At 52.8% G+C, this 24669-nt stretch overlaps 7 protein-coding genes across 7 annotated transcripts; 2 read left to right on the top strand and 5 right to left on the bottom strand.

Annotated features, from left to right (window-relative positions):
* Positions 1 to 328: 328 nt before the first annotated feature.
* SMAC4_02986 (uncharacterized protein) lies at positions 329 to 1829 on the bottom strand (the record flags this gene model as incomplete). The annotated part of the gene is made up of 1 exon (XM_003348444.2): positions 329 to 1829. One exon carries the CDS (start codon positions 1827 to 1829, stop codon positions 480 to 482), a length of 1350 nt encoding a protein of 449 aa, XP_003348492.1. The 3' UTR covers positions 329 to 479.
* A 432-nt stretch (positions 1830 to 2261) lies between these two features.
* On the top strand, positions 2262 to 4089 carry SMAC4_02985 (uncharacterized protein). Its single transcript, XM_066089869.1, has 3 exons — positions 2262 to 2588; positions 2660 to 2817; positions 2879 to 4089. Exons 1-3 carry the CDS (start codon positions 2402 to 2404, stop codon positions 3287 to 3289), a joined length of 756 nt encoding a protein of 251 aa, XP_065945701.1. The 5' UTR covers positions 2262 to 2401; the 3' UTR covers positions 3290 to 4089.
* Positions 4090 to 6463: 2374 nt separating this feature from the next.
* SMAC4_02984 (uncharacterized protein) lies at positions 6464 to 9129 on the top strand (the record flags this gene model as incomplete). Its single annotated transcript, XM_003348442.2, has 2 exons — positions 6464 to 8072; positions 8142 to 9129. 2 exons carry the CDS (start codon positions 6464 to 6466, stop codon positions 8636 to 8638), a joined length of 2106 nt encoding a protein of 701 aa, XP_003348490.1. The 3' UTR covers positions 8639 to 9129.
* Positions 9130 to 9359: 230 nt separating this feature from the next.
* On the bottom strand, positions 9360 to 12124 carry SMAC4_02983 (uncharacterized protein; the record flags this gene model as incomplete). The annotated part of the gene is made up of 3 exons (XM_003348441.2): positions 9360 to 11602; positions 11678 to 11789; positions 11892 to 12124. The coding sequence occupies 3 exons, from the start codon at positions 12122 to 12124 to the stop codon at positions 9899 to 9901; spliced, it is 2049 nt and encodes a 682-aa protein (XP_003348489.1). The 3' UTR covers positions 9360 to 9898.
* A 1015-nt stretch (positions 12125 to 13139) lies between these two features.
* On the bottom strand, positions 13140 to 14417 carry SMAC4_02982 (uncharacterized protein; the record flags this gene model as incomplete). The annotated part of the gene is made up of 1 exon (XM_003348440.1): positions 13140 to 14417. The coding sequence occupies one exon, from the start codon at positions 14415 to 14417 to the stop codon at positions 13140 to 13142; it is 1278 nt and encodes a 425-aa protein (XP_003348488.1).
* A 1780-nt stretch (positions 14418 to 16197) lies between these two features.
* On the bottom strand, positions 16198 to 18575 carry SMAC4_02981 (uncharacterized protein). Its single transcript, XM_003348439.2, has one exon. The coding sequence runs from the start codon at positions 18540 to 18542 to the stop codon at positions 16227 to 16229; it is 2316 nt and encodes a 771-aa protein (XP_003348487.1). The 5' UTR covers positions 18543 to 18575; the 3' UTR covers positions 16198 to 16226.
* A 982-nt stretch (positions 18576 to 19557) lies between these two features.
* On the bottom strand, positions 19558 to 24368 carry SMAC4_02980 (uncharacterized protein; the record flags this gene model as incomplete). Its single annotated transcript, XM_066089868.1, has 4 exons — positions 19558 to 21024; positions 21088 to 23753; positions 23817 to 24117; positions 24177 to 24368. 4 exons carry the CDS (start codon positions 24366 to 24368, stop codon positions 19717 to 19719), a joined length of 4467 nt encoding a protein of 1488 aa, XP_065945700.1. The 3' UTR covers positions 19558 to 19716.
* Positions 24369 to 24669: the final 301 nt, after the last annotated feature.

The raw sequence follows: 24669 nt of genomic DNA, 5'->3' as shown, positions 1-24669 counted from the left end.
TGTTACTGGTGTGATTAATACGCCAAACAGAAGTGAAGAGAGAAGTGAAGAGGGAAGTGACGCTCTCTATACCCATTTTATATAATGCTTCTCCCTTTTATATTTGATACATCATCAGCTTCTCCTTGCCTATGACGGGATGGCACCTCATCGTCCCGGCCTAGTAACCCGCTCAGTCGTTGAATAGACCGAAAATCTCTTTCAAAATGATGGCGTGAAGTCATTGTCGTAGGGCAATATTAACCCGCGAATGTGATTTCATTTGGCTCTGACCGTATTATTCTACCGGATTCATTTTAAACTCTCTAAGACTTGTTTGTAGTAACACATGGGTCATGGGTAGTTCATGAGCATGGCTGTATGGCCATTCAGACTCTTTACGGCTTTCTTCGGGGTTTCATGTTGGTAACTTGGTAAGCAAGCAGATGCACCCTGTTTGCCGTAATTTCCATACTGGTAGACATAACTTTGGACCTTGACTAGTCAAAGGGTATCCTCCTCAAACTCTCCACCTGTCCCCTCTTCCTCATTTCCTCCGCCGCCGCCAGACTGCTCGGTACCTTGATGCCGCAGCAATCGCCCCAGCCAGTCGGCTGGTGCACATGCCTCTTACCGTCACTATCGTCGTAGACCTCCACCTCACCGCCCTCCTCCTCATTCTCCTCGCTACCCAAAGCGTTGGGGTCTTGCTCGCTCATACCCTCCGTTGCTGGAATCAACGACCCGAACAAGAAGTGTTGCATAACCGGCAACTTCTTCAGTACCTCGGACACAAACATCCTCCTCATTCCTCCCTCAATTTTCTCCCAGTTCTTCGCACTGCTGATATCATCCAGCATTGGACTATGCCACCTCAGCCCTTTCACCGTCTTGGTGCTATTGACAAATGCCACCTGACCCAGGTACAAGAAATCATGCCCAAATTCTTCGAGAGTCAGCTCCTGATGAATCGCCCGCGGTGTGATAAAATGGTGATGCAACAGCTGGCTGGCGCCAAAGAGGAACGGCAAGAACTGGTAATCATCCAGCCCCCACACGCCGTGAGACCCGGCTGGCTCGAGGTAGTACGTCATTTGGATCAGGCGCATGACTTCGAGGTAGCGGGCGAAGACTCGGAGCACGAGGGTCTTGAAGTCTGACTTTTCGAGCACAGCGAGCTGGTACAGGCACAAAAGCCACATCATGAAGTTGAGCTCGTGGCCCGAGCCGTAGTCGATGCGCGTGCGGTTGCCGAAGGACTGGTTGAGGTAAGCTGAGGCTTCGGTGACGGCCGCTTCTGGAAGTTTCCCCCCAGAATTAGAAAAGGCGGCGTGCCATTGTGAACCGCGCTGCTTGACCTTGTCGAGAAAGAGGCGGAAGGTCTTGTTGCCGAAACGAGAGCCGCCTTGGTCATCTGGTGGAGACTCCTTGCACAGTGCTTCGGTCTCGTCGAGAATGCGGAGGATGGTCTTCACGGGCTCGCTGAGGTCCGAGTCCTTGATGGCCGAGATGGGCGTGTCGGCTACGGATTCGGAGAGGGAGAAGACGAAGGAGAGGATGAGGTTGAAGGTGGGCGAGGCTAGGAAGAGCTCGTGGTCTTTTCGGAGAAGAATCCGGCGGACGGGCGTCCGGAACTCTAGGGTTGACAGGTCTGGACGGGGAGGTAGTGCTGGTGTTTCTGGTACCGGAGTCGAGTTTGATGGTTCTTGTCTCCGTCGCCGGGGCTCAAGTTTGGGAATGCGGTCTCGTAGATTCGGGATGGCTGGGCCAGCTTTGGAGATGGTTTGTCCTGTGGCTGTTGGTGATCCTTGGCCGGTTCCTGGCCCTCCTGTTCTCGTTGCTGCATCCATGATGAAACTTGTGTGATTTAAACAGTACTGTGGTGAAATCCTACGTCGTCGTGTCGTAGTTGACTGGATTCCGGATTTCAGCTGTCGTGACCGAAGCTGAGGATGTTGGTTCCGTGATGTAGGAGAGGTTACAAGTGTGTAGATGTAGGATGGAAGTTTATTGACGGCGGGGGCAATCCCCTGAATGCTGGGAGCTTCTACCCCGCTGTAGAGCCATCATGGGGCAGGCAAAGTGCTGACGCCCCGGTGGTGTAATGGCGTTCTCTGGCGGGCCGTTCGCGACTTCGTTCTACTGGCTGGGCTGGCCTGGGCTGCAGCTTCCTGAAAGCTTGGCAGGCACTGCTGGGCCCGCCGCTGGGAAGGAACGGAGTGGGGTCATCTCAAAAGCTAGCGCCCGGGCTGCAGATCCCGTCATGGAGGAACGACCCGCCTTCAACATCCCGCCTTTCAAATCTTCACTCGCGCCGCAGAACTGAAGCAACCTCAATCACAACTAGACCTCGGCCGTCGCCTGTCACAACCAAACTTCAAGCCCTGCCCATCCTCACACCGACCCAAATACCACTCACATTATGACCACTGCGGCACCCGAAGCGTCCCTTAACGCCCTTCCCCGGGCGGATGGATCGGCCAGGTACTCGTATGCTGGGTACACGGTCACGGCCTCAGTCAATGGACCCATTGAGGCTCAGCGCCGGGATGAACACGCTTATGAGGCTCACGTTGATGTTATCGTACGACCCTCTGCCGGGGTAGGAGGTGAGAACATCATAATGACACCACCGCCCAGGAAAGGGACAACATCTCACCTACTTTGCCTTTCTTTATAGGAACCCGAGAACGCCATCTGGAATCCATATTGCAGTCCTCTCTTTCTCAAATCATCCTTGTCAAGAACTTCCCCCGTTCCGTCATTCAGATTGTTCTTCAAATCGAGAGTACACCTGAAAATGCTTACGTCAACACAAAGCTGGTCCAGGCCAGTTTGGTAAGATTACTCAAAACTTCCTCTCATTATGTCGATAGACTACAGCTAATCCTGGCAACAGAACCTCCCCATCATCCCGGCTTTGTTCCAGGCTGCCGTTCTCGCTCTTTTATCGGCTACTGTGCCAATGAAGGCGACCGCGACATCCACAGTTGTCGCTGTGGTACCCGAGGACGGTTCGAATAAGATTGTGGCTGATCCCTCTCCTAAAGATATCGGAGAGGCTACCTCGCTACACGCCCTTGCTTTCACCTCCCACGATGAACTTCTTCTTTCAGAAAGCGAAGGCGACTTCACCGTCAAGGAGTGGGACGACGTGTACGAAAGGGCCCATCAGATTTGCTGCCAGACTACCTCGAAGCAGGCAGGGATCGATATGATGCTTGACGATGACGCATCCGGCCCAGATATGCGCCATTTCCTTCGGTCGGCGCTGGAGACCAAGATAGCATCCGACCTTTACTGGAAGTGAAGCTACATTTGGTCTTGAACTGTCTGCTCGCACCTTGCGCGTTTCAAAAGCTGAAAGGTTGAGCATTCGGCTCGTGTGTTTCCGGAAAGAGAACCAATGGGCCTTTTCGCCGGTTGACGGGAGAAGTGCAGCTTGCAATGCGACTCGAGGCCCCCTGATGCCGAGGAGAAAAGCCAGTCTGGACAGATACGGACCAAACACGTTCAAAAGATAACCGCTCCTCTTCCAGCACAATTACACATCACCTGGCAAAGCGGCGATTGTGATCGGGATGGATATCATGGCAGCGGAGTGGATAACAATCTCAAGTGGGATTTTACTTGGGTTGCTGTGCACCGGTTCCTTTGACGAAACTATCGCCGCTTCAAACGCACAAGAGGTGGGTCCGACATAGGGGTCGTGTTTGGAACTATCCCAGGCCAGGGCCAGACCCCTGTTTCATGTCGCCTTTCCAGGCACTCGAACCTGTGACGTTGGGAAGTACGGTCTTGGTATGTCTGGTACGCCTGAAATCCAATCGACAGGATTGAAGCGGAGATAAAGGGGTGCTTCAATGTGGCACTGGGGTTTGTGGGAGCTATACAATCCAGATGATGGGAACCGTCGAACTTGATCATATCGCACTCACGCAGCATGAGCCTCGAGGTGCCGGTTTTGGTGCCCCTGCATTGGGCTTTTCAAGAGCGACTACTCTTCGCCTCCGTACGAGTCAGGATTAGTTCTATGCAACACACAATTTTCAGTCCCATTCCGACTTTCTTGACCATGGCTGTGCTCGCCTTTTATTGGGCTATCTACGCGGCCTGAACGGCATCAATGCGGAAAGGCATTTATCTGATTCCAGCGGGTCAAACAGGGCTTCACAGAACACCACGTGCGGTCCCTGTGACGAAGGTCTGGAGAGTAGTTCGTGCAGCGAGAATACGGAAACAAAAACGCTTGTGTTATCATGCGGCTTCTGAATACCCGCAATGGCATACTGATTGATGCAGAGACGATATCTGGTACCTTTGCGCCCTGGCCGGAGACGGACCATCAGCATCGGCAACCTGTGCCGTGAGGTACTGTCTGAGCGGCCGCGCTAACGCCTGTACCCCGGACGTTCGCCTCCAAAACCCCAGCCGCACCAGGATACATGAGACGTAAGTGTACCATGCTCTGGACCTCTCCTCGCATCACATGGGGGGGAAAAGATCGATTCGGAGCTTCGAGTTATGCTAGAGTTTACTCGCAAACGCCTCTGTCACGAGCACTAGGAACCTGAAGAGATTAGACAACCCGAAGGCATAATCACAACGAGCTGTATCCATTTTCAGACATCGTCCCGTCTCGACAAATCTATCTCAGCGTTTCGATACCCGCCATTGCAGCTCTATAATGCTGCCGCCCAAAAGAAACTGTCACAGGAACCTACTCGGGCTTGCAATCCCAAAATAGGATAGCTATAGTACACACGTACGTATAGTGTAGACATTCCGGGGTAGCCTAGGACAACTCCATCCCCTTGGCGCACCCCGAATACGTCGAACAGCTCCATCCCGATCTCACAGATTGCGACCCGCCGAAACGTCTACCACTATCTACCCCGGCGCCCCGCTCTGCTCCCGGACTCGACTTGTGGTATTAAATCACAAGCTCAACTGATGTTTATCGTTTTTGCCTTCATCATCTGCTCCTGGTTTGTGTGCACACTTGCTACTTTCGCTGTCTATACTCTTCCTTGCTCAAGGACTTCCATTCTTTGTGCCCAGGAGGCATCTACCTTGTCAGAACTCTGGCAGTTCTCACTTTCACTATTTCTGTAACTTCTTTTTAATATCTCTTCCCTCCGCCCTCCTTCGTCGGACGCCCAGACAATTCCAAATTACCTGACGGCCCAATCAGTGTCCTGATCACGTCGAATAATGATCAAGGCATAAGACTACCGATTAGCGTTGGACCTCCTTTTCGGCAAAACTTATCTTGGGCAGCGTATCCAGATATATAAGCGACGTCTCTACGGCACACACACACACACACACACACTGCGACCCGTTCCCAACGACAAGCGATTCCTCCACGCTCCAAAGCCATACACAAGGCCACGTGCGTATCACTGGTCACGATCCTACAGCGTATTGTGCCAATTGTTCTCCGCATTGTCAGCAAAAAACCACGGCAGGAATACCGTCACACCGGAATCACATACCCGCGCCCCAACTAAGACTGTTGGCACCTGCATATCAGAACTAGGTAGGTACTTCTGCCCTTGCTTTGCTTTCTCTGCTGTCTCGGGCTATTCCTTTCGCATTAAGCGCCATGTTGGCTTCAACTTTGAGAGCATAAAGAGATCTGGACTCGTTCTGACTAGGGAACCCTGGAAAACGTACGGACCCGCTAACTGCTCGTTTCCAACTTCCTAGACTTGCCTCTGTTTTTTGACTCCTCCTTGGCCTGTTGTGTAACTTGATAGCGCAATCACGCTATAGCGCACTTCACAGCCAAGCTTGCAGCGAAACCCGAAACGCGAGACAACCACCGCTGTTGTTTGATCTTTGCCAGACACTCTGTACTTGCTCGTGTTTGCGCCCAGGCACAGACATTTGGCTAGGAACATATCAGCTTCACTACCTACCTATCTCGGTGACGTCGCAATCGGATCTTGAGGACTCGACTTGTCATTCTCAATTCGTTGCAGCGCCCCATCCCGCCGTGCTGCATTCACCGTTGCACTGAGACGATTGCATTGCAGCGGGTCGCATCTTACAAAGGCCTTTGTCCTCGTTCCGTGCAATCCGATAAGTCAATCGGAACTCGTTGTCGAGGTTCCTTGCACTAATCACACACTGTACGGATTACCTTGCAGCACTCCAACGTCCCCAATTTCTTGGTGACTCTTTACCCCATACGCAACCCTACAGTCGCGGGGGCTAACCGGGCGTTTTCCCAGTGCGGCCTTTCGCCAGCTACTTTGCGATCTCGAATCATTCACCAATTCGACCGGGTCCTTTTTCAGCAAGTGAGCTGAGCCGGCGGATTTTGTACCCGGCTACAAAACGAAGAACTGGCTAAATTCGGGCTGCGGCAAAGCAAAGCGGACGATCTGCCGAAAATAGACAACGGTATTTTCCACCACGGTATACTACCTGCGCTAAAGACAGCTCCCACTTCCCACCACCGATCGATCCACCCAACATGCCCTTCACCAGCAGAGACCCTGTCAACATGCCGCTGCCGGCCTCAATCTTGTCGCCCACAGCGATCCACCCAGCGCTGAGCGATGCGGCCACCTCGCCTGCGCCCGGGAGCGGGAGTGCTGGGCCTTCTCATCCCAACAATCCGTCTGACTCTGATCCCCAATCCTCTCGCCCACCACAATCTCACACCAACCCACACCCGCTTCTCCTTCCGCTCCCACACAACCGCCCGTCGTTCGCATCCCTGGATCAGTGTGCCTCCGATGGATATACCAAGGCACGCTTCTCCGATGATGCTGACCGCCCAAAGAGTTCCTATGCAGCTCTAGGACGTGCGTCAGCCTTGGATAGTTGCGCGATCTCCGACGCAGATACCGCAGCTGGATCCCCCAATCTCCGACATGACGGCCTGGACTCGGTGACACCCAGACAGACTCCCAAACCTGCATCCGAATCTCCCCTTTTCTCTTTAGATACCCCCGTGCAGACGGACTACAACTCGGGGCGATCCGCGAACCCTCCCGCTTCAGCCTCAGCCGCAACCTTCCCTCACTCGCAACCTCCACCACACGTTCCCGGACATAAGAAGAACGCCCTGTCGATTGAGTCTGTGCCCCGGCAGACTATTATGAAAGCATTGGCCTCGGTGGCCCGCAACAACAGACCTCAACCTCTCTCTCTTTCCGGCATGCTGTCCGCCCACAACATGCCCCAGGACGGCGACAACCGTCCCTCCACTTCTTCGTCGTCGCAGAAGCTGTGCGACGCCCTCAACGGCATCGCCCTGTCCGGCAGCACTTCGCTACAGTCACCATGCTTCTACCACAATCGCTTCGATGACGCGGTCGATATCGACAAGGTCCTGGAGGAGATCAAGAACGACGAGTGGATGTCGCATTCCCGTCTTGTCCAGACGGCCACCGGTGTACGAGAAGTGTCTAAGCAGCTCCAACGACGCCCTATTCGACGAGCCGTCAAGAACGTTATGATCGTTACCAAGGCCCGCGACAACCAGCTGGTCGTCCTCACCCGCGAACTAGCCCAATGGCTTCTCCGGACCCCCCGTTATGGCTCCGACCTCGGAGTAAACGTCTACGTCGACGCCAAGCTTCGAAACTCGAAACGATTCAACGCCGCGAGCATTACCGACGAAAACCCACGTTTCAAGACCATGCTCAAATATTGGTCGCCAGATCTTTGCTGGAGTCAGCCCGAGAAGTTCGATTTGGTGCTCACTCTAGGCGGCGATGGCACCGTCCTCTTCACCTCCTGGCTATTCCAGCGCATTGTCCCGCCAGTACTATCATTCAGCTTGGGAAGCCTGGGCTTCTTGACCAACTTCGAATTCGAAAGGTACAAGGATCACCTAAACCGCATCATGGGTGACGAGGGTATGCGCGTCAACCTGCGCATGCGCTTTACATGCACAGTATACAGAGATGGCCCACTAGGACACGAAATGGAGGAAGGCGAGCAGTTCGAAGTGCTCAACGAGTTGGTCATCGATCGAGGGCCGTCGCCTTATGTGTCCAACCTCGAACTATATGGTGACAATGAGCTGTTAACCGTCATCCAAGCGGACGGTTGCATCTTCTCCACTCCTACAGGTAAACCTAGTCACACAGCCTCTGAAAACCCCATGCGGGAGACCTGACGCTAACTTGTCCCAATCACAGGTTCAACAGCATACTCCCTCTCCGCCGGCGGCTCCCTCGTCCACCCCGACATCCCCGCCATTCTGCTTACGCCCATCTGCCCACACACGCTCTCCTTCCGCCCCATGGTACTCTCCGACACTATGCTCTTGCGCGTCTCCATCCCGCGCAACAGCCGCGCGACTGCCTACTGCGCCTTCGACGGAAAAGGCCGCGTCGAGCTTCGCCAGGGTGACCACGTCACCATCACGGCCTCCCAATACCCTTTTCCCACGGTCGTCCGCACTGACGCCGAGTGGTTCGACAGCGTCTCTAGAACATTGCGGTGGAACACGCGCGGCGCGATGCAAAAGGCCTTTGACGCTTCCTCGGGAGGAGGAGGGGCGGGAAGCGATGCGGGAGGCGAGCAAGAGGAGGAAGGGTGGGATATTGATACGGATTCGGCTTGTTATGCGAGTGAGGAGGGGAGCGTGAGCGCGAGTCCGTTGAGGAGGCAGATGAGTCTCTTGGGGATGTGAACTTTTTTTTCCCCCTTGGATACGGAGCGGTTGTTGGATCGTTGGAAAGAAAGCAACCGTGTGTTTCAAAGAAGGCATAAGCGATGGCTTTTTATTACATCACCTATTTATTGCATCATGTGGGGAGGGAGCGAAAGATCCTGAAGGAAGACGGGAGGACAGAGCATGAAAGAGCTTGATGGATCCATGGAAGTTACTATATGATGAGCGAAGACTCAAATCACATTGCTAGGAAGGAAGGAAACATTAGTATCGAGGAACGGAACGGATTTTAAGTGGAAAGAAGGCATGGGCGGAATCACAGAGCACGCGCCGAAAGTGCGCACTTTTGAAAGGATATATCTTCTGGAAAGAAAGGTCTTGGGATTTTATAACAATTGGCGTCTACGGAGTCTCTAGTTCGGACTTCTTACATTTTTTTTTGGCTAAATAAGAAAGGAGTGATGAATAGAACAACCAGATTCTCTGGACAAAGTTCGAACACTCACTGGTGATTCCTGTCATTCCGGTACTTGCTTGACCATATCACGGAAAGTGTATGCTCATCATGTTATATGTTTACTGCTAGGACTGGCTACGCTGAACGCCCCTTTTACGCATAAATAGGGAGGGTTAGGGTTAACCGAGCGATGGGTAGCCAATGCGTCACTCAGTGCCACACAGTTGATCGACCAGGCATGATTTGTGTAGTGAATGCCTACGTAGCGTAGTTATTTCAGTCCGCCGACCTTGACTCTACATTATCATGTACGATATCAAGCACATCTCTTGAGACAATGGCTCGCTGTTTTACAAAAACTTCACATTGTTCCGCTTCTCCGTCCCCCTGCCCGCCCAGAATAGAGAGACTGAGGCTCTCGATATACAGGCAACTGAACCAAATAAGAGTGTTGTGCCATCTTGTTTCGCATTGAGAACGCCGGCATCCAGGGAACCAAGCCGGCCAAATACACGCGTGCTATATAGCGGAAGGTATCGTTGACAGTAACTGACATATATAATAGCAAAAAAAGGAGAATACCGCCGAGATAGGTATAGCCCGCTAATTTCCACCACGCCTGAGCCTAAGCGCTCGAAGCAAATTTGCGTTGAGTGTCAAACCGAACGGGGGAGATTACAATCCGAGATGCTTCTGTCTTTGGAGGAAAGCTTTTGGCCGTACAATACACTGAAATTGATGATCAAAGGCTCCGTTGTACTTTGCACAATGACTGAGACCGACCGTAGACGTCAGACCTCGTCCAGGGCAGACAGACCTCATCACCGCCAATTCCCCTGACTAAGCGAAAGCAACCCAGCAACGGCATCCGCATCCCCCTTCTTGCTTGGACTGACTTCCCCACGCATGAACCGCTCGACTTCGTCCATTCCATCGTCTTCGAAAGGAGGGGGAGGAGCACGGCGAGAAGCGGTTGGGCTGTGGTTGTTGTGATTCGGCGTGCCAAAGTCTTCGTAAATCCTTAACTCCGAAGCTCCTCCGTCCCGTTTATCTCCTCCTCCTCCTCCTCCTCGGTGATACTGTCCCCTACCACCACCGTAGAGAGGGGCGGTGTTAGCACGGTTGCCGGATAACAAAAACGATGGGCTCGACTCTATTAGAGCGTGATGGGCCGGTGTTCGGCGGGGATTTGTCGCCACTGTCTTTTCATAAGTTGATGATGACAAGGGACCAGAGGGCAGCAGTCGTCGGTTCGTTGGCCGAATAGCAGAGGAAGGTTGATGGTAGGAGAAGCGGGGGTTTCCGTTCTCATCTGGACTCCAGTTCTCTTTGTCGGACTCGTTGCCTTGTGGGGAGATGAACAAGGCAGAAGACTTGGGTTTGGTGTTGTAACTGAAACCCGCTGGCGTATCTGCCGCAAAGGACTGTCGCTTTCCAGCCCAAATGTTGTTGTTGGGCGTCTCTAGCCTTGCCGTGGCACTCAGCCCTTTCGTCAGTCGGGGCTTCTTGGTCGAACTGTCTGCCCGTGGGGTCATGCCGCTGATGCTGGCATTGCGCTTGTTGCTCCTGCTCGGTTGCAACGGGCTGCCTCCGCCAGCGGTGCTCAAGCTCGTTGATCTCAGCAGACTGATGGCTGCAATTGCTGAGCCACGGCTCTCGTTATTGGCTTGCACCGTTAGTGCGTCTTCGCGGTTCTCTGCATCACAAGCAAACTCCCAAGCATGAACATCGCGCGACCTCCCGCGCGTAAGGCGGGGCAGCAATGGGCCAGCGCTTTGAGACGAGGAAAGACTGTTAGTGATGGTTGAGATCGGTGGTAAGGTGACTGGAGATTCGCTGGGGCCGCGTTGGTAGCTGGGCCGGCATGCCGAGTCGAACGATTGCAGCTCTGGTGGTGGAAGGCTGGCAGGATTCTGTGGTGGCGAGGTGACAACATCTGCCTTGCCGTCCAGACCCGTGGACAGACGCGGACGGAGCGCAGAGGTCGAAGATGAACACGATGAAGGAGGAAAATTGTTGAAGGAATCGTCCGCTCGGTTGAAGCTGATAGGAGTTGATAGGCAGTGGGAGTGGGCTGGGTGATTCCATCGGTTGGACAGATAGCCAACTGAGCTTGGCAGATGCTGAGACATTAGGAGGGAGTCGTCATCACCGGCGTGTCTTTGTTTCTGGGCGGGTGTCGCGAAAACAGGGAGCGCCGTGCTTTCTCGCTCCTCTTGAGGTTGACTTTGTGGTTCTGTTAGTAGTAGAGTGTCCTCCTGGGACGTGTCTTCGTGATTCTGCTCGGTCTCGTGGCGGTCAAGTCTGCTAGGTGAGGCAATCCCCCGAGGAGGCGAGGAGTATTCCTGTTCTAAACTTGAAACGGCTTGGACGGGCGATGTATGCTCCGGCTCGGACGTGTACACGGGAAGGGTATTGTCCGACGACAGTATTTGCATACCACCGTACCGAAGCGCGGCTATCTCCTGAGGGGACAATGGCCGTGATTTCCTTCGATCGTTTTGTCGGCGGTTTTGGAACCAGATCTGGCATGCCCGTTAGTTCTTTAGCTGTTACATGTGGTGAACCCAGTCACGGGTGGTGACGCGGTCGTGGCTAACCTGAACTTCTTTTTCATTTAGCGAGACGCGGTTTACGATGTCTTGGCGCGCTGCCTTGTCGGGTTTGGGATTCGCATTGTAGGCTCCCTCGAGTATGGCCTTGTCTTTTGCTCTAGGATTGGCAGTCCGGTTAGTCCCACTTGTTGTAGCAAAAGATGGGATGGAAGACGGGAGCTCAGCGGCCGGCCTCCCAGCCGGCTGGAACCAAACTTACGTAGTACGTTTTCTCTTCCCCTTTGGATGACGCTCGACCTCTCCCAGCGGCTGTGACGAGAGCTGCGATGCTGGAGTTTCGGATTCTCTCAGCGTTGGGAGTTCTAAAACTTCGGCCTGATTGATGCTCTGGGCGAACTCCTCTTCGTGTCCCTCCTCCTCATGGGTGATGTCAGGAACAGCACGGGAAAGCTGGGGCGAGGGCGTGGAGGGTGCTGGGGCGAGGGTGTCCATTTCGGTTGGCGTGTGCAGGCCAGAATAAAGGTAGTGAACCGATTAATGCATGCTCCTGCTGGGAAACTGTTCGCTGGTCTGCGTCACGCCGGCGACTTCGAATGGTGTGGGTTCAATGGCGTCGGTATAGGTATGTGATATCCAAAAGCAACGAAATAACGTAGAGTAATGCAATAGTTCCACTGGGTATAAGACGAGAAGACGTGTCCCAAAAGAAATGGTATCAACCAGAAAGCGACGTGCGGGCACTTTGGAAAATTGTAAGGCAGGTAGGATGGAGCTGAGACATACAATTAGGTGCTTGACGTAGAGGGGAACGGTTATGGGGAATCTTCAACGAACCGCGTCTTCAACGCGGCATGTCGTGTAGTCATCCGAAATAGGAAATTAAATGAGTCAGGGGTTAGGGTTATCTGCTCAGTTCCAGGCGGCCCCCTGGTCGGTAGCCATTTATTTTTTTTCCCCAGTCTCGCGCTTCACGCTCAGGGACTTCGGCGCTAGTTAGGTATAAAGTGCACATCAGATCAAATCTGCCCCATCCCGGGCGGTTTTACGCGACTCTAATCAATTCAACGCGCATTTGCCCCGTGTCCGTTGCTCGGGTCGGCGTGTCCTGGCATTACCACATCGGACCTTATAACAACGTTGTTGCTGAATTGTACATGATACAAATCGAAACTTCCATTCATACCTTAACGGCGTGTAGCTGGTATTATCATGAACCCAAACCCGGCATTAATTCGAATGCGTATACCCCAATACGGTGACCAATGGCGCTCTTTGTCAAACTTTATTCCCATACGCTGCCCTGAAACGTTCTGTAGATGGTATCCCAACCGGAATCGAAAAGAAACCAAAACTCCCGGGCACCGCAATTATATAACGACGACGCCGCTCAAGGGCGAAAGTTCGTCGTGTCTCCCACAAAATCATATCCCAAATCCCGAATCCCAATCCCATAACACTCGCCGCAGCGCAAAATTCTTCGCTATGATAAGAAACCCGACCTGCTCTCTTAGAATTTCCAACCATCTACTCGCGTTCCCATCCCTGACCTCTCAACCCCACCACCGTTGTCATTACTACCACCACCATCAACATCCCCAAGCACCTCCCCCAACCCATCCCTCAACGCCCTGATTTTATCAGCAGCACTCTTTCGTTCCCTCTCCAGCTCTTCAATCCTCGCTCTCAGCTCCTCCTCCTTGGCCTCCTTAGCCTTGAGCGCCGCCCTCGTCATGTCGCGCCCCCGCTCGACGCCGCGCATGCGCAAAGCGTACATGTTGAGTTTGTCGCGGATGACTTGGCGGGTCGTGTCGGCGACTCCTTTCTCATTTGCGAGGAGGCTGAGGATCGAGGTGGTGATTTCGTAATCTTCGCCTGGGCCTGGCCCCGTCGTTGTGGTGATGGGTCTACTGATACCGCCGGCGGGAGTGGTTTGGAGGGAGCGGCCTTGGGTTTGGCTGGGGGTTGTTGATGTCGTTGCTCTTGTGTTAGTTGATGGTCCTCTAGGGTCGGAGAACTTGACGCGTTTTGTCGCGCTAGATTCGGATGCCGCGGTTGTAGAGTTCCCTCGTGATGTCGGGGTTAGCATAGATGCTGAGGCGTCGTATTTTCGCTGCGGGTTCGGGGTGCGGGTGCCCGGATGCTGATGTTGCATCGCCGTCCTCGTTGTGTTGCTCATTTGGGCTTGGGATAAGGCCGGCGCTGGCACTGGGGCATTGTTTCCCCTGTGATCTTGCTGTCGTTGTTGACCCGGACGGAGAGGACTCGAGTCTACGATTTCGACCAACTGCCTTTCCACGTCCGACTCAAGAGTGCCGTACTCCTCCTCCTCCTCATCCTCTACCGTAGCTGCCGCTGCCGCTGGACGCTTCCTCATCCCGGGAGCCTTCATCGCCGATAACCCGCTTGCTTGATCGTCCATATCTTCTTCCTTCACCTTCACACTGTCCACGTCGTCATCAACCGGTGTGGGATCTCGACAGTACTTGCAGTCGGGATAAGGACAGTCGGCAAAACCCCATCCTTCGCCGTAAGGTGGGAACCAGGGCAGTCTCGACATGTACTCTCTCGAGTCTGCCACGTACTCCGAACGCTGTACCGAACGCTGTACCGGCCTCAAAGCAGCTTCCCTTTCACGTAGTTCCGCCGCGTCCTCCCAAAGAAAGAACCTGCACTGGCCCGGTATCGCTCCAATGTCCTTAGGCTCTCGGCACACGTAGAAAAACCTTCTTTGGTTTGGTCCCTCCTTCTTGACTAGGAGCTTGACCGCAGGTTGCGGTCCATTCATACAGCTGCCTGTTATGCGCAACAAAGTGAGGTGTCAGTGAATGAGCATGCGTTGACAAATTTGCGGGAGTTGGGGGATTCAACTACTACCCACAGTACCATCGCCCTTCCTCTTTATTGAAGAAACCAGGGTGACGACTCTTGAAAAAATCCGTTCCCTCTCCCCATGGTATGTGCTGACCCTACCTAAGGTACAGGTTGTTGAAAAATGTGAGGGGGGCTGGATGCCCCCGGATACTTGTATTCAGTTTGCTCAGGTCTTTTGGTTGGACCTCACCTTATATTGTCGTCCTTTCCGGTGAAAATACCTCGTCGACCTATAAGCGATGTCGGGGGGAAAAGTTGTAATGATTCAGAGACGAATAGGGCGGTCGTTTGAATGCAATCAACACGGTCGATCTTTCCTTCCCGATAGGTGCCCTGAGACAAACGATTGACAAAAGTCGTTGTTAAGATGAAGTGAAGAATGGTGACGCAACCAATAAATCGACAAGAATTCAAAGGGCTCTCTGCGCTTCTGTTACCACTCAGTTGTTAGAGGTGAGCGTGGCCCATGCAGTGTAGTCGGTGCTAGCAGCTGCTTTGCACTAACATAACTACCTACCCCGCCAACTCTCCCCCGAAACTATTTTTCTTGGCATCCATTGTTAGTCGGTTATTAGTGACCATGCTAGGATTACCCTATTTTTGGTGCAATAGATATCGGTGGCCTAACCCACTACTTTTCTATCATTTTGAACTCGGGAAGATACATTCGAAACTACAATCACGACCACGACGGCGGCCTTTGGAGAGTTCACCGCCGTCTCGCCCCCAGCCATAGCTTTTGAAACCGAGCTCTTCAAAAGCATCTTAAGAAGAAAGAGCGCCGGAGAGACGACAGCTCGTCGGGGGGCGAGCGACAACCACTCTTCGAAAACTTCCTCTTAGAACGCCGTTTGCTGAACCTAAAACGGCTAAGCCGTATTCTAATTGGAATTTTCTCAACCTCTTTTCATTCAACATCGGAAAGGACAGCGTTCTCCTTGGATAATATACACTTTTCAAAACCTCGTAATGTCGGGAATAGCTTATGAAAAGAGTCTTTTAAATAGTTATTTAAAACCGTATAAAAATTAGGATTTTAAACGTAAAGCCACGCCATAGTTCGACTTGGCTGACCGATGCTTTTTCCCCGCACTTATGTACCTATGCCCAGCCGCCGTCGCGGGCACGACTCATTGTCTAGTATTGGTAGAATTCATTATTCATTCATCATTCATTCATCATTCATTCATCATTCATACCTACCCCGCCTCTATAAGCTCCGCTGCAGGAAGGTGCAATGGTACCTCGACAGCGCCACGTGCGCCTGTTAGAGCTGACAGAAATCAGGGGCAACCCGACCTTTTCCCGTCTTCCAACGGTGTTTCTTTCGCGGTCTGGACCTCATATCGGTCATCATATGGAATGAAAGGTATCGTTTGGTACGTACCTCCCCAAATATGTCGATTAGGATTGGATGGAACGATTGATTATTATGGAGTTCCCATCCTCAATCATCAAATTAACTTTTAGCAACGACTACTACGGTATAGTACAGCATAATCAACCCTCGAACAAACCGAAAGCTCCGCGAGAAGTGAGCAAGTAGGGCAGGAAAATGAAAATGGAACAAGATGAAAGAAGAATGAGATCTTGGGTATAATAATAAAAAGGTTGATATGAAAACAAACGAAGAAGATGGATGGAACAACACGGAGTCTAGAAAAAAAAAAGAAGGCGGATGATAAAGACAACGCAAGACAGACCCAAAGGTCCAATCATCCGGTCAAATCTCATAATAGTAATCCTCATCCAACCCCTCCCGACTAGGCACCTGACCAGCGCCCGGAACCGGTCCATTATCGGCCGCCTCAGCCCTGACATTGAGCAGACGTATCTTGAGGCCATACTCGCTCACCAGCGTAACGAGCTTGTTAGTCTCGGCCGTGATGGGGGCCTGGTTGAGGAGCATAAGCAAACCGTCCAGCCACTCCGACGCCAGACTGTGATTGAGAGGATGGAGCGTCAGGATCGGCTGCTCCTTGGTCTTCCCTGCGGCGGCGAGACTGGCCAGCTCCGGCGAGAAGGTTTCGGAAAGACTGTAAATAGTGATCTTCGTCGTCGATTTGTTAGCCGTTGCCGGGGTGGTAGAATTAGCGTCCTTAGTGAGACTTGTCAGGCTTGACGAGGCCTGATTTCCGTTTTCACCTGCTGCTGCGGCATCCTCCCCGTTTGACACATTCGATACTACCGAGCTGATGCTCATCAAATCGATCTTCTCTGTCAAAGCTTCTAAACCAGGATCGTGTTCTGCCTGCTCTGCAAAGTCGGCATAGTGAAGATACCGTCTGTTGTGCGAAAGTTTCGCGAACCGCCAAGGCTGGTACAGACGGCTACCCTTATCTTGCCCGGTTTTGACGCTTTCCGACCTAGAGTGGTTGGAGCGATGAGGCTGGGGCTTGGAAAACCATGAACCCTGCAAGAGACAACGGATACGCTGCTCCTTGACGAACTGCAGTGCTTCGTGCTTGAGTTCTTCGCGGACCTGGAAGAGATGGGGACCCCACTGCTCCTCGAACGAAAGCTCTAGTAGATCCATCTGCAACTCTCGGAGTCTTCCAGAATCATACTCATGCAGATCATCCTCAACCTCCAGCACGTCCTTGCTCCTGCTGGCCTGCCCAACCACTTGATCGATCAGGATCCGGACGAGCTCTGCCACCTTGTCGAAATCATATCGAGTCGCCCCAGTCGCCTTCCACATCCGGAAGAAGGCATGTAGTCCTGCGGTGTGTAGTCGTGACCACTGAAGCAACAAGGGACGGAAAAGTTTGTCGTGAGCTTTGCTGCCTCCGTCGACAAGCTGGTAGTAGCCGCCGTTCCTAATATCGTCCAGATCGCATTTCTCAACCTCGAAGTGCTCGTACAGAATCATGGTCACGGCCAAACTAGCCCGCGCCACGGGGCATCGTTCGTTGAGTGGCTTGCTAGACTGCTCGAGCAGCAGCTTCTGGAACCCATCCTCGTTTTTGCGCACGTAGTCTGTCAGGTCCATCATGCCCAGGAAGCCGGCCACATCGAACTCGGATGCCGGTGATTCTGTCTCGAAACCCAATCTCCTCCACTTCTCGGGGTTATGCCGTCTGCTTGATTTCCTCCCTGCTGCAGTCTCGCCTCCGTTTTCTGCCTCTTCCCTGGCTACAACTGTCGCGGCCGTTGATGGTCTTCCCGTGGGGGACAAGGTCGTCATTCCTCCGTTAGCCTGACGTCTCTCGGGTGCGCTTGCAAGATGTAAGCCCTTCAGCGCTCTCCTGTGTTCTGGCCGCTCCAAGTCCACCCTCACGCCCCTCCATTTCCGAAGCAGGACCTTGGTCAGGGTCTGAAATTCAAGTAGCGGGTGCGCCAGATCCTGTAACGACGAGCTCTGCATGAGATTGTACACCGCCTTGATCAATCCTAGATCCTGAAGCTTCTTGATGAACTTGGACCACTCCTCACCAGGAGGTACTGTGCCCTTTGAGCTTGACACGAGCAAGGTAGGTCCGTTGTCGTTGGATACCGCATCCCTTATGAGCGCGTTAATCAACATCAAGGCGTTTGCGCAAAGGGCGTGGTCCGCCGACTGTAGCTGTATGATGACCAGTTCGAAGAATTGCGGGTACACCGCGACCGCAGGTTTGAGCGCCCTAAATCCAAAGGTGCCTGGCGTGCGTGGCGTGCCCCCACGGGCTGTCGATTGCGAATGACTGACGAGACCAACCAAGATGGACATGGCACCTCGCAGAATGTTGACCAGCGGGTTGGTGACGACAAGCTCGACTACGCGCTCAACCAGCTCTCCCGCATTGGGGCCCTCGAAGATATCCCAGCCCATGTCCACCTCGAGCAGTCGGCTCAAGCTCTGCAGCGAATATGCCAATGTGTTTCCGTTGGTGGACATAATGAGACGGCGTAGGATGACGAGACCGCCCGAGCCGATGAAGACGTCGGCGAATGCTGGGTCGTTGATGGATGACTGGAGCTTGAACACTGCCATCTTGCGCGCCGCATCCTCGTCACTAGCGAGGCGCGAGAGCAGCGCCGGTATATCGGCCTGGTCCATCGTGGGAAATGCAGAGTGTTTGGTACCGGCGGTAACCGCAAATGGTTCAGTGTACGTGATTGGCGTGTGTATCGATCGCGGTCGGCTTCACGACGTCGTGGAACGCTGAATCGTCGGGGATACTCGAGGTCTTCGATGACGGTGCTTTAAGCCGTGGTGCCGTGTCTCGCTCCCGATCAAAACAGAAGGAATCGATAGATCGCGACGTGCCAGACTCTGGTCCAAACGTTAGAAGAGGACAAAGGTCATGAAGAGGACACATCTACCTGACTGGGATGAAACTCCAGTCAGTTCTTGAACACTTTCACGAGCCAACTGGAACTGGAGTCTCGAGGTTGCGGATTGCGATGTTGGTTGGGAATGGCCTGCCACTCGGGATTGTCCAGGACGTTACAGCGGATGCCCCTGTGGGTAATCGCGTGGTTGACCGGTAATGGGTGCCACTTCTGCAAGGGGCGCTAAATTCCACCCTTTTAGGGGAAGACCTCCTCCTGCGGGACGGGAGAATGTGGATCACCAACCAACGGAAACTTTCATGGTATGGAAGTCATCAGGGGCACATCACCCCCTTACTTGTATGAAGACCAAACAACGGCATGCCATTATTGGACAATTCCTTAGAGAAGTTATATATCTCGTCTCTTCTAGTGTTGGCTCAACCGTTGGACCTATAGTACACAAACCGAAACAATGAGCAACAACTGAGTATGGAGTGCAGAAACCCAATTTCCGATCCCACGTTCTCTACAGACGACGCCTGGCGCTTGGATGCTTCAGATGAACACAATTTCCGTAAAGAACTAACGTTGAAAACACACGTGTGATCTTGCGGCAAACGGTAAGTCCTCCCTGACCCGGCTGGCCGGTTAAGATCTTTCTTCAGTGCAAGCATGCGGACCGCAATCAAAAACTCCAACAAAGCTGACTACCTATGTTATCAAAGAAAGCCAAAAGTCTTGTATGGAAACAAGTAGAGACACATTATAGATCGTCAATGCAAATTGTACTGCAAAAAAAGGTATCATTGCTGGCCAAGGTATCCTACGTAGTGGTAACTTATTCGATACGCCCTAATTGTCCCCAACCATCCCTTCAGACCTAGCCAAACTAAGCCACCGTATACCTAATCAACGCAAACTCCTTCCAAACAACGCAAGAGAAGTACGAAACCAGATCAAGGACCATCACGGCTAGGGGACCTCGCACCCTTGCTCAGAAAGCTCCGCCTTAGACTAGATGACTTGGGGCTCTGGTCAGGGCTAAGTGTGCTAGATGCGTCCTGGGCACTCTCAGATGGAACGAACCCGCTCTTGAGGTACACTGTTCCACTTCCAACCTTCAGCGCCTTTTCTTGTCCGGAGTTCGACTCATCAACAAAATAGACGCTCTCTCCAAGATGATCATCACTTCCAAAGGTGTGATGCTCCTTGGCCTCAATCTTGAACTGCGAATCAGGCGTGCACTGGATGTTGAAGGTTTCGTCAAACTTGACAGTGCCGCTTGAAGATTTGCGGTGCTTGGTCTTGCCAACAGCCTTTGACTTGCCATCCTTCAATTGTGTGATCGTGACGTACACATCAGTAGAAGGAGGATACCCAGAAGCCGAGACAACCGTGAAAGAGGCCGTTCCTGACGAGGCTCCAGGGAACATGGCGCTACGAACCGAGGATGCACCCACACTCCTTGTCCGTGCATGATGGAGCTCATTCGAAGAGCCGTCAGCTTCTGTGATGACCGCCGACCGCTTCAGGCCCGAAGGAGGCTCTGGCGCGTTGGTAATGATGGTAGGGAGCTCAACCGAACTATTGGTGTTGCTATCCGAATCATCGTCCCTCTTGGTGTTGCTGCGGAAGCCACGCTTGATGAAGGACGCGCCCTTGCCAACACCGTGTCCAACGGCACCAACGCCCTTCAGAGGAACGCCCGCGACACCTGTAACGATCTTGCCGGGGACAGCAAATGTGCCGACCAATGTTGAGGTTCCTTGTCTGGTTCTGGTAACATAGTCGGGGCGGAAAAGGAGGCGAAGGCGCAGCACACCCGACTTACCATCAAGGGTAAGTCGGACTTCTTGTGCTCTGAAGGGTTCGAGCTGACCGAGGTTGATATCAGCAGAACCGAGGAAGTCAGGCTTATCGGCAAAGTCCCAATCCCACACTAAAGCCTTGAAAGTGGCTGCAGTACGGCTTGGAACCGGCAATTCGAAGAACTCATTCCAAGTGGGATTCAGCGTCTTCTTTACGGTTTTGGATTTGAATACCTCCTGGCCGTTGAACTCGAACTTGACATAAGGGTCGCTCTTGCCGTTAGAGTCGGCAGACGGAAGGTTCTGGGCATCCAAAACATCGACGCGAAGATGGCCCATGTTGTTGATGCTCTCACTGGGGTCGAGCTGCATCCGAACTGGAACATACTTGAGGCTGACCTTGATCGAGTAGACCTTACCATCCTCATTCTTGAGTTTGAGGGTAGTTGGGTTGTTCTGCATTGCAACTGTTAGCTATGGTCCAGAAACCTGAGATCGCCCGCTTGCGACAAGACTTACAAGGCATTGCTTGAGTGTATCAAGTGTGTTTCCTGACAGGCGAGCAAGCGTGTTCTCCTTGCCATTTTCCTCCTGCTTTTCGGATCGCTCGTTGATCTTGATTGTTAGCTTGGAGAATTCCAGCTCACGAATGAAGCAATCGCCAATCTCATCGAAAGTGTGTGTCTTCGTCCTCGAGGTCGAGGAGACATAAGACGGGAACGCATAATCATCAACGCAGACCTCGACGCGGCATTGGCTCTTCGGAAGTTCTGCCTCCATGAGCTTGAAGATGATGAGACCGGATTCGTATTGCAGCAGTTCTTGTGGGTTGAGGCGAAGCTTGGGTGGCTCCTTCTGGTCACTGGATTTCCTCGAAGCCACGACAGAAGTGGGAGTAACCGGTGTCTTAGGTGTGATAGGTCTCGAGGTCCCGCCGTTCTCCGGCTTAATGCTGTCAGTTCTCTCCAAGGTGGAGGAGAACTTGCCAGCATCGGATGATCTGGGGACATCCAAGGACTGCTTAGGCTCAGAGGACTGGTCGCTCTGTTCCTCCTTTTCATCATCCTCAGGATCAGCAATGTTGAGGCAAGGATAGAAAGCAACCGTGTACGAAAGAACACCCTTGGCAACGCCCTTTCCGTGCATGCGCAGACCATCCTGGCGAAGATCCTTCTTCTCATGAACCAGCCATTCACCAGTCTCGGGATCCTTCTTCATGTAATCACCGGCAAAGATCTCGGTGAGGCCAAGACTCCTGTCTCTACCCATGTTCTCGGCGTCCATAACGTCGAGCTGGAGGCGCTCCTTGGGGGAATGAACCGGAATGTAGAGAACTTCGTCAAAGTCGGGGTTGAGGTTGTTCTTGTGAGTGACAGTGCGACCGTGTTCGATACCAGACAGCAGAACACGGACATAAGGATCAGACTTTCCAAGCGCTTCCACGTTGCGTAGGGACCTGGCATTGATGAAGTGTAAGCGCATGACACCGGCCGGCGTGGTGTAGCCTCCAGTGCTTGCAGCAGCACCGGAAATGGCAACCGGCCTCCACTGAGCCATCATCTTTACCCGGCCAGTCTTGGTACCAGCGAGGCTGTACCAGTCCTGACCCTTGGCCATGAACTCAAGCATATCGTCCAGCTTAATTTGGTATGTGCCCAAAAGTTGATCTCCGGCAATATCGCGATCATCCTTCAGGGCGACACCAAGCTTAGCGTTCTTGCGGTCCGTAATCAATATTTCCTTAGAGCCATTGGGCCAGATAGGCTGGTTTGTACGCTTCATCGTCTTCGTCTTGTGTACCTCCTTGCCATTGAGCAGAAGCATTGCGTAAGGGTTTAGCTGACCAACCATGCTCTTCGACGAGTCGAGCTCCTTGGCTTGTTCAACAGTGAAGCTCAGGATACCAGTGTTTGACTCCGGGGGAGGTTCCACAGTGCCATCGGGAAGCTTAATCTCCTCAAGCACGGGGAAGAAACGGATGTCACAGGATACAGCGCCACGAGCTTTGCCATCATACTTGAGTTCGAGTCTCTCGTTCTCAAATTCGTTGATCTCTTCCAAATTCTCAAGAGGGAAGGAGGTGACACCAAGCTTCTTGTCTTTTCTGAAATCGTTGAAGTCGAAAACATCGATATCGAGGGAGTCGTTGAAGGAGGAGATGATAATATAGTGCGTTTCGTTCCAACGGGGATTATCATTCTCCTTGATGACCTTGGTTTGCGCAAGAGGCTGCCTCTTGCTAAGGGAAAGGACGGCGTAGGGATCAGGGGTTCCAGAAAACTTGTCGGGGTTCTTGAGGCCTTGCGCACCATGCAAAGTGATGGCAACCACACCAATGGCTCTGTCGACGGGAGTACCAGCGAGCATCTTCGCAACCTCGATAGGGAAGACATTGGGCGCATACATCATTGGTGCCAACGTAGCGTGAATCATCTCCTGAATGAAGCTCTCAAGACCGGGAATAAAGTTAATATCGAAACCGAAGGTGTCACCTCCAAGGGGCTTGCAAACGTAATCGATCTTGGGTCTCTCCAGGAAGCACATTTCCACCTTCTCGATGTGAGGGAAGGCCATCTGGAACTTGATCTTGAGGCGCATGAGACCAGAAAAGGACATGTCCTCAACGATAACATCGAGACCCTTGCTAATCATGGCTTTTCCAACTCGGATCTCCAGAACAACCTTGGGGTTAACCTTGTTCTGGAGTTGACGGGCAGTCATATCGGCGGTATCATTAGGGGTGAAGCTGAACATCCAATCCATGATGACAACCTCATCTTCAGCCTTGGGGTATGTCTTGACGTGCTCCATACGAGGCGGCTTGGAACCCAGAGTGAAGGTCTTCAACTTCAAGCTGTCGAGGAAAGCTGGGGTAGACATGCTGAGAACCTGGTCGACGGAGTTGATGACGGTCTGGGCGAGGACGGGCTGGTAGATAGGCCAGAACTTGACAAGGAACGAGTTGATCCATTCGACGGATTCGTTATCGGTTTCCAGCTTCTTGAGGCCTAGCTCGCGGGTGATATCGTCTCGGAAGTTTCGGCGCACCCGGCGGAGAGAAGTTCTGTAATAAGTCGAGCAGCAAGCCATGATGATGAAGACCCAGCCAAGGCCGCCTCCCAAAACAGCTACTAGCCAAGATGAGAGACAGGCAAAAACGATGACGGCCACATTATGGTACCATTCTGTGGGATCGGGCGTTAGAAGGTTAAAATACCCAAAGAAAGCCGTTTGGAGCTTTCACTTACCACCAAAGTAGTTCTCCGAGAGGTTTGATTCTACAAATGTTGCGTGGTCCAGCAGGTCCTGTTCTTCTTCGGGGTTCTTGGGCCAACCGAACCTCGGAGCCCAACCGACCTTCTTGATTAGATCGGCTTCAACTTGTTCAGGGGTACGGTCATCCTCGATAACCTTCCCGTCGGCAGTAGTTGGGAGGTCGAGGGCGCCGGCCTTGGAGGGTGGGGGAAGGTCGATATCAGTCTTGCTTCCATCGTCGAGATCGGAAGCAATAGCTAGACCTTTCGGTCGCCGAAGGCCATGTGGAATTGCCTGTATAGATAGTGTCAGGTACGAGCAGCAATAAAGTTGGTTGAAAGCTAGGGACGTACCTCTCTGGCTTGTGCTGCCTTGTCCGCCGCGCTGGCATTAGGGTCGAAGGTGAAGGCAGTGATTCCGAGCTCCTGGCTGTCAGCAACAATCTTCTTCTCGGCCTGTTCGGCCGTGACACTGCTGTTGGGATCCTGTGCAGCTTCAATTGCGCCCTGCTGCTTCAGCTCGTTTGCTGATTGCTGGGTTGCCATTGTTTCTGACGAGAAAGCCGCGTCAGCAGCCTGACTTGTAGCGTCGCTGTCGTTGTATATCCTCGAGAATTCCGATTGTGTAGTAAAGAGGTTGGGGCTATTGAAGAAGTGTCGTCGATATAAAGCTGGAGGTCCGCTCAGGAAGACGCAACCCTACTGTCCAGGACAACTTGAAATGGCGTCACCGGTCGAGGACGATTGGCGCTGGAGAAATCGAGTGGCTGCAGGTGCAGTGGCCGGGCAGCCGAAGCAATATTGGAAGAATCCTATAGGGGTGTAGAGAGCTGGAGAAGGTGCAAAA

This window comes from Sordaria macrospora, chromosome 1 (assembly GCF_033870435.1).
Source record: "Sordaria macrospora chromosome 1, complete sequence".
NCBI classification, from domain to species: Eukaryota; Fungi; Ascomycota; class Sordariomycetes; order Sordariales; family Sordariaceae; genus Sordaria; species Sordaria macrospora.
Note: the sequence above shows the minus strand (reverse complement) of the source record. Positions and strands in the feature narration are given on the sequence as shown.